We start from the raw sequence: 8,318 nt of genomic DNA, 5'->3' as shown, positions 1-8,318 counted from the left end.
TAAGCATCTGATACACGTGAACTCATTTAAGGTCACATAGCATGTGCAGTAGTGGCCCCATTTTATGGATGAGCAAACTGAGGCACTGCGAGGCTAACTAATTTTGGCAAAGTTGAGCAGGTGGTAGGAGAAGTGGTAGGTAGATAGCTGTCTGGGTTCCAACCTGGTGACTCCAGCCCTCAACTCACACACTCCAAATGCCCGGCTCTCGGGTCAACTCTGCATCAACACCAGGGCCAGAGTCTGAGGCGGTCTGGGATGAGGACAGTGGTGGGAAGGGGGACCCATATCCAAGGGGTCAGGAGGCCACAGGGTCACTGGTGGCAACCACATCTCTAGGGACTACTGGGGACCGAGTGATGTCTACCTGATGTATTTGTCCCTGAGAACTTACCTTCCCTGATGCTGCCTGGCTTCTCAGCCTGGGAGCCTCTCCTTAGAGCCCCGTCGTGTGATAATGCATTTGTCTGATCTCTTCCAGCGCCCATGGGCTCCCATCCCAGGGAGCTAGCCAGGTGGTGTTCCCTTCTCTTCCCTGTGCAAACATGGTGCCCGAGGAAAGGGCTACTACCGTTCTGGGGCCTTATCCGTCTAGACAGGCCTCGGTCCATCTCCAGTAACTCCCGGGCTCCACCTGCAACAGGCAGGGAGGCAGGAGGAGATGAGTTCTCAGCCCCGCTCTACTCCCCTCCATCCCACAGCCTGTGCTGCCCAAGTTCCCCTTCCGTGGTGACCACAGCTCTGTCACACACGGCTTCCTGTTGGGGCTTCCTTGGCCTCACCCCACATTTGGGGCATTTCCCTCCCTGACAGAAGGACCTGGATCCGGGCTCCTGCCCTGGCCGGTGCAGACATGGTGCCCCTGCTGCTGCTGCCCCTGCTGTTCGGGGGTGAGTGGGCCTCGGGAGGAGGGCTGGGCACAGGTGGGGGGGGGCTGGAGCCCCGGCTGAGCCTCCGTGTCCCCCCAGGGGAGGATCCAGAGTACCAGCTCCGAGTGCAGGAATCCGTGACCGTGCAGGAGGGTCTGTGTGTCCACGTGCCCTGTTCCTTCTCCTACCCCTGGAAGTGGGGGTATTCCCGGACGATGCTCTACATATACTGGTTCCGGGATAGGGACACCTCAAGCAACCGTTATCCGGTGGCTACAAACAACCCACAGAGAGCAGTGAGGACAGAGGCCCGGGGCCGATTCCACCTCGTCGGGGACCCCTGGGCCTACAACTGCTCCCTGAGAATCAGAGACGCCATGAGGAGTGATGAGGGAGTCTACTTTTTCCGAGTGGAGAGAGGAGAAGACGTGAGATATACTTACACAGATACGACGATGACTCTGCGGGTGGCAGGTACAGCAGGGGCCCCGGGGGAGGGCTCTGGGATGTGGACACCCCCTCTTAGAGCAGGCACAGGACGCCGGAACATTCCCTGCTCTGGGTCTTGGGGCTGGGACGGTTGGAAGAGATAACGGGGCCCGGGGTCAGCTTGGGCTCTGAGGCCCGGACCCTCTCAGGGTCACCCCGTGGGTCCCCACCTCCCTGGGGCCCGGGCACCTCCCTGTCTCTTCCTCAGCCCTGACACAGGAACCCGACATCCACTTCCCGGAGCCCCTCAAGTCTGGCTGGCCCACAGAGCTGGCCTGCAGCCTGCCGGGGTCCTGCGGAGGGGGAAGACCTCTCACATTCTCCTGGGTGGGGGCTGCTCTGGACTCGCTGGACCCCGAGAGCCTGCACTCCTCGGTGCTGGCCTTCACCCCGAGGCCGCAGGACCATGGCACCAACCTCACCTGTCAGGTGAAACTGCCAGAAGTTCAGGCCACCGTGGAAAGAACCATCTGGCTCAATGTCTCCTGTGAGTGCTGGGGGGGAGGGCTGGGTCCCTCAGGGCAGTGGGGTTTGAGCAGTCCTGGGAGTAGAGGGAGGGGAGACGGCAAGGACGGCCATCCCCACCTTCTCAGTGCTCCCTACCCCTTTCCAGTGCTCTCCTACCCCTTCCTAGTGTTCCCCCACCCCTTCCCAATGCTCCCTACCCCTTCTTAGTGCTCCCACCACTTGCAAGTGCTCCCTACCTTCTCAGTGTCTCTACCTCTTCCCAATGCACCCCTACCCCTCCTCAGTGCTCCCCACCCCCTCACAGTGCTCCCCACCCCTCTGGGGGTGCTGGGTCAGCTTCCATCCCAATCCTCACCTCTGAAACAGGACCATATCTTTCTACCCCAGATGCCCCCCACAACCTCACCATCAGCATCTTCTTCAGCAATGTCACAGGTAGGAAAGAACTGTCTTCTTGGGGGCTGGGGCCTGGCCTGGGGTGGGGGTGGGGGGTCAGCTCCCAGCAAGGGACCATCTGGCTTACTGTCTCCCATGAGTGCTGGAGGGAGGGCTGGGTCCCAGAGGGCAATGGGGGAAAGAGGGATCCAGGCCTGGGATCCTTTTCCCGGAGGACATTGGGGGAAGTCTGAACACCCCATCCAAGGTTTTCACTTACGGGGCTTCTGGAACAAAGGGCAAAAGCCCACCCCTCTCAGCCACACCGCAGTTGATGACCACCCACAATCTGCAGGGACACAACACAGGCAGGAAAGATCCTCTCTTCCCTGGGGCTGTGATAGGAACTGGTTCTCTGCGTGCTCAGGGCTCAGGGTTCAGGGCTTGGGGATCGAGACCCCTCGCCCACTCCTCAGCCCTGTGGTCTGGGTCTGCCCCCCCCCACCCACCTCACCAGCGTCTCTCATCATGGATCCTGTATTGCTTTTGGCTGCTGCCTCTTCTTTTCTCTGGTTTGTGTGTATTATTTATGTTTTACTTTGGCTGAGGACTCATCGACACATAACGTTGTATTGTTGTGTTCGTTTTTAGCTATACAACGTAATGATTTGGTGTTTGCATGTATTGTGACATGATCACCACAGCAAGTCCAGTGAACATCCCTCATCACACTTAGTTACTGTTCTTTTTTCCTGTGGTGAGAACATCTAAGATCTGCGCTCGTAGCAGCTTTCTTTTTTTTTTTTTTTAATTTTTTTAACGTTTATTTATTTTTGAGACAGAGAGAGACAGAGCATGAACGGGGGAGGGTCAGAGAGAGAGGGAGACACAGAATCGGAAGTAGGCTCCAGGCTCCGAGCCATCAGCCCAGAGCCCGACGCGGGGCTCGAACTCACGGACCTCGAGATCGTGACCCGAGTCGAAGTCGGACGCTTAACCGACTGAGCCACCCAGGCGCCCCAACAGCTTTCAAGTCTGGGGTACCGCTATTACTTACGGTCTCCGTGCCTGCGCGTTACATCCCGTGACTTATTTGTTCTATAACTGGACGTTGGTTCCTTTTGACCTTCTCCATTGTTCCTTAGTTTTAAGGTCTGTGGTTTTTTAACTTCATTTTAAGTTTTATTTTAGCGAGAGAGAGAGAGAGAGAGGGAGGGAGGGGCAGAGGGAGAGAGAGAGAGAATCTCAAGCAGGCTCCGAGCTCAGCCCAGAGCCCTACGCGGGGCTCGATCCCACCACCTTGGGATCAAGATCTGAGCTGAAATCGAGAGTCAGACACTCAAGTGACAGAGCCACTCAGGTGCCCCAAAGTCTATGTCACTTGTAGTGAAACAGACATAGGTAACACTTACTACCTTCCCCGTGTTTAAGGGTAGAGCTCAGCAATGTCCAGTCCATTCGCGGTGTTGTGCAACCAGTCTGCAGGGCTCCCTCCAGCTCACAGAACCGAAACTGTGTCCATCGGGCACCAACTCCCCTCCCCTCCCCCCCACACCTCCCCTCCCCTCCCCCCCCACACCTCCCCTCCCCTCCCCCCCCACACCTCCCCTCCCCTCCCCCCGCTCCCTGGCAGCCTCCCTTCCACCTTCTGACTCTCCAGGTTCTGCTCCCTGGGCTGGAGTTGCTGTCTGCTCTCCTGTCTCTCTGATCTGGTGGACCCTTTCATGTTCCCCTTCCCCACAGCTCCGGCCTGGACCCCTGTTTCTTTCTGTCTGCACTCTCGTGGGCTTGCTCATTCTGTCCCTGTCTCCACCTGTGCCCCCATCCCTATCCTGACCCTATCCTGGTGCCTCCCACAACTTTCTAGTCCCCTCCTTGCCAGCATCCCCCCACGGGTCGGGGAGTCTCGAGGACCTCACTTCCCAAATCATTCCCCTCTTCTTGCCCTTGGCCCCAGACCCAGCTCCAGTCTGCTCCTGGACCCTGAACCCTCGCCTCAGCCTCCTCCTCAGCCTCCCTGCCTCCTGGTTAATCTCTCCCCTGCACTCCCCACTTGGCCCCAGCAGGATCTCTCTAGACCCAGTGCTGATTCTGCACTTCCCCTGCTTACAGCCCCTACTGCTTCCCAGTAACCTCAGGGCAAAGCTCAAGGCGCTCAGTCCGGCCCTCAAGGCTCACCCCGCCTTCTCTCCCACTGGGATCCATCGGGACGGTGTCTGTCCTGGTTCTCCCTGCCCAGGCGCAGGTGTTCCTCCCCTCACGTGCCAGGCCCTCAAGTCTTGGCACATCTCCACAGGAGCTGCCCGCCCACGGCTCACCCTCCCCACCTCAGCGCAGCCCCCCTTCTTTCTGGTGGCCTGACTTGACCGCCAGGGTCGTTAATCAGCCACGAGTAGCCCCGCCATCAGCCCTTGTGGCATGGCCCTATCTTTCCACTTCTGGCTCTGCGGGCACAATCCGGAAGGGACTCATGTCACGGCTCCACCCGCCTTGTGGTGAATCTCTTACCCAGTCCCCAAGACGCTGTGCAACGGTATGTCGCTGCCGGTCCTGGAAGGCCAGTTCCTGCGGCTGGTCTGCGTGGCTGACAGCAATCCCCCTGCCGTGCTGAGCTGGTCCCGGGAGGGGAAAGCCCTGAGCCCCTCCCAGCCCTCCGCACCCGGGGTCCTGGAGCTGCCCCACGTAGGGGCTGGAGATGAAGGGGAATTCACCTGCCAGGCTCAGCACCCGCTGGGCTCCCAACACATTTCCTTCAGCCTCTCTGTGCAGAGTGAGTTGCAACACGGGTTGTGGGGGTGGACAGCCTGGCCGGGTGTTTGGGATGTGGAAGGGCCTGGGGCCTGCGGGCAGGACTTCATCCTCTGTCCCCCGCTTCGCCAGGAAGCCCGTCTTCCTGCAACTGTGTGACTGATGAGCAAGAGGGCTCCTGGCCCCTGGTCCTCACCCTGCTCAGAGGGGCCCTCATGGGGGCTGGCTTCCTCCTCACCTATGGCCTCACCTGGATCTACTACACCAGGTGAGCGGGCCCGTCCCTCCCCAGGGCAGTCTCCAGGAAGTCCCTGAGTTCCAGGTGGGACGCAGCTGTCCCACCTGCCTGGAGTTAGAATGAAAGGGACAACTCTCTGATCTGAGCCCATGTTGTCCCTGCAGGTGTGGAGGCCGCCAGGAATCGGGGCTGAGAGTCCAGACCGAGCCTCCCTCCTTCTGGAGACGGGACTGAGGTGTGGCCCTGGAGCCCAGAGGGACAGATATGGGGCCCTCGTGGTCAGCTTCTTCCTGGAAGCTCTCAACTCAAGCCTGCTCAGTTCCTGGGAGTTTAATTTGGAGAGCGGACTGAGTGACAATGTGGGGAGGCCACGCCATCAGAAGAAGGGACTACTTAGGTTTCAGCAGGGGCTGTGGCATGCCATGCCATTCAGGGCCGCAGGGGCAGAAGCAGGTGCAGGGAGGCCTCGCCAGAGACGACAGAGACCTGTGGGAAAGGCCAGGCCGGGAGGGCAGCTCGGGACCAGCTAGTTTGAGTCATTCTGGGGGGGCCTTGGCCTAGAGGGGTGGCTCTAGGTGTCTGGTTCCTGTCCTGGGTGTCTTAGGGCAGGGGAAATGGCGGCCTGGCGTGGGAGTGAGAGAAAAGGGGTGTTTGGGGGACACGGGCTGGGGATTGGTTGGTTTGCTCTGAAGGGACTGAGCCCTCTGCTACCTTTAAGACCCGGCCCGGCCTGGAGGGGCCGTCTCCCCAGGGATGGCAAGATTTTTAACACGTCAAAAGTCACAAGATACAGGAAACAAACAATCTGACTAGTACACACCCCACGGGCACCCCCTCTCCCCCGTCTGTGCCTGTGGGTGTCTCCTTCTGTTCAGCCTGCTCCTCCTTGCTGGTGTCACCCCTCCCACCCTCCTCCTCTCCATCCCCAGCCCTGCCCCTGCGAAGGGAATGAGCTTCATTCAGGCTTATTTTCATGACCCAGAAGTTACCTGCCTAACCCCCGACTTTCTGGTCTCCCAGATTTCCTGCTCAGTGTAGATAGACGTCAATGCACAGTGGAGTCAGGAACACGTCTTTCCCACTCGAAAGACGCCTACCTCATAATAATTGCAAGAGAATATCACAGGATTTTTTAAGTTTATTTACTTATTTTGAGAAAGAGAGAGGGAGAGAGAGAATCCCAAGCAGCCTCTGCACTGGCAGTGCAGAGCCCGATGTAGGGCTTGAACTCATGAACCTTGAGGTCATTGACCTGAGCCTAAATCAAGAGTTGCACGTTTAACCGACTGAGCCACCCAGGCACCCCCAGAACATCATGTGTACTTATAAATACAAGTCAGTGGCGCCTGGGTGGCCCAGTGCGTTGGGCGTCTGACTTGGCTCAGGTCATAATCTCAGTTTGTGGGTTCGAGTTCCAAGTCAATCTCTGTGCTGACAGCTCAGAGCCTGGAGCCTGCTTCTGACTGTGTGTCTCCCTCGCTCTCTGCCCCTCCCTGCTCACACTGTCTCTCTCTCTCTCTCTCTCTGAAAAATAAATAAACATTAAAAAAAATAAAAAATTGTATATACGAGTTTGATTAAAAGTGAGACATATTTTATCATTTAATGTCTATAGAAATTTCTAGAGCAAAATTATGTTTTAGTCTTCTCTTCTTTTTTGCTGAACAGTTTCTAACCAAGACTTTTCGTGTATTCATTGTGTTTGGGGGCCTAACTTAAATAGAGTAAAATATGCAAATCTAAAGAGTGCAACTCGATCAGTGCTTACCTGTGTCAACACCCTTGCTTCCCCCACCAAGCTCAACCTACAGATTCTTTCCACTTCCTCCTGGAGGTCAGGTTCCACCACTAAGGTGGGGAGGGTGAGCGGTGGGCGGGCAGTCAGGGTGGAGATGTGCCAAGACCTGAGACGGCCCTGGCAGATGAAGGGGAGGGCCCCTTGCCCGCCGCGTGGCAGGAGTTCCAGAAGCACCAGAGACAGGATCACCGTGGGAGAGAAGGCAGGGTGAGAAATGTTGGAGCCTTGAGTGCCCAGCTGAAGGCCTTGGGCTTTGTCTTAGGCCCCTTCAAGCCACACATTTACAACTGTATGGCCTCCCTCTCTTCTGTCCCTGCAGATCCGCAGCTCCCGTGTTTTTTTTGTGCGCGACGAATGGGGGCTCAGATACTACACAAGCTTTAGGGTCTGACTTCTTTCTCTCAGTTTTAAGTTTTTCAGGTGTATCCATGTTGTTCCATGCATCAGTAATTCATTTTTGGTTTTGGTATTCTTTTTGCTTGTTTTAATGTTGATTTATTTATTTTGAGAGAGCAGGGGAGGGATAGAGAGAGAGAGAGAGAGAGGGAGAGAGAGAATCCCAAGAAAGCTCCGCAGTGTCAGCCCAGAACCCAATGCAGGGCTCAAACCCACAAACCATGAGATCATGACCTGAGCCAAAATCAAGAGTCAGACACTTAACCGACGGAGCCACACCGGCACCCCAGTTTTTGCTTTTAATTAGTATCGTAGGTAGGACATCCTGCCATCTGTTTATTCTAAAATACAGTGACTGCAGGGGTGCCTGGGTGGCGCAGCCGGTTGAGCGTCCGACTTCGACTCAGGTCACGATCTCGCGGTCCGTGAGTTCGAGCCCCGCGTCGGGCTCTGTGCTGACAGCTCAGAGCCTGGAGCCTGCTTCAGATTCTGTGTCTCCCTCTCTCTCTGACCCTCCCCCATTCATGCTCTGTCTCTCTCTGTCTCAAGAATAAATAAACATTAAAAAAAAAAAATACAGTGACTGCATTTGTTGCCGGGGTTTGGCTTTTATTTGTGATGATTTATTTATATGATTTTTTAAATTTGTTTAAGTAGGGTCCATGCCCAACGTGGGGTGTGAACTCATGACCCTAAGGTTGCAGGCTCCACCGACTGAGCCAGCCAGGCGCCCCTGATAGGAAAGTTTCGCTGAAAAAGAAGGAACGCTAGCACTTTGCTCCATCACGAGGAAGGTGTGTAATCAGCTGCAGAGAATATCATGAAAGCCTTCTCCCCAATAGTCACGTGAATTCACATCCCCACCACCATGTTCGTGTTTTCTTTTAATATTTTAATTTTTCCAGACTTTATTGAGTTTCTGTATTTGTTTTCAGAG

The 8,318-nt window shown here is 56.2% G+C and overlaps 1 protein-coding gene across 2 annotated transcripts; it reads left to right on the top strand.

Moving 5' to 3' along the window:
• Positions 1 to 763: 763 nt before the first annotated feature.
• LOC109252949 (sialic acid-binding Ig-like lectin 14) lies at positions 764 to 6,931 on the top strand. 2 transcript variants are annotated; one of them, XM_019425441.2, is made up of 7 exons: positions 764 to 890; positions 969 to 1,343; positions 1,567 to 1,845; positions 2,214 to 2,261; positions 4,714 to 4,971; positions 5,082 to 5,217; positions 5,352 to 6,931. In XM_019425441.2, the coding sequence occupies exons 1-7, from the start codon at positions 854 to 856 to the stop codon at positions 5,419 to 5,421; spliced, it is 1,203 nt and encodes a 400-aa protein (XP_019280986.2). In that variant the 5' UTR covers positions 764 to 853; the 3' UTR covers positions 5,422 to 6,931. The 2 variants fall into 2 exon arrangements, with proteins under 2 accessions (XP_019280986.2, XP_019280987.2); XM_019425442.2 differs by lacking the exon at positions 5,352 to 6,931 and having other exon boundaries at positions 5,082 to 5,221.
• The last annotated feature ends 1,387 nt before the right edge of the window (positions 6,932 to 8,318 follow it).

The sequence above is a fragment of the Panthera pardus genome, unplaced genomic scaffold (genome assembly GCF_024362965.1).
Source record: "Panthera pardus isolate Hobbes unplaced genomic scaffold, ASM2436296v1 HiC_scaffold_18, whole genome shotgun sequence".
Classification (NCBI taxonomy): Eukaryota; Metazoa; Chordata; class Mammalia; order Carnivora; family Felidae; genus Panthera; species Panthera pardus.
Note: the sequence above shows the minus strand (reverse complement) of the source record. Positions and strands in the feature narration are given on the sequence as shown.

What these genes read in the sequence shown, in the direction of transcription:
- LOC109252949 (XM_019425441.2), top strand. Translation starts at nt 854, where the DNA reads ATGGTGCCCCTGCTGCTGCTGCCCCTGCTGTTCGGGG. An exon ending in GCTGCCCCTGCTGTTCGGGG is followed by an intron (nt 891 to 968) that starts GTGAGTGGGCCT and finishes GTGTCCCCCCAG; the next exon opens with GGGAGGATCCAGAGTACCAG. An exon ending in CATCTGGCTCAATGTCTCCT is followed by an intron (nt 1,846 to 2,213) that starts GTGAGTGCTGGG and finishes TTTCTACCCCAG; the next exon opens with ATGCCCCCCACAACCTCACC.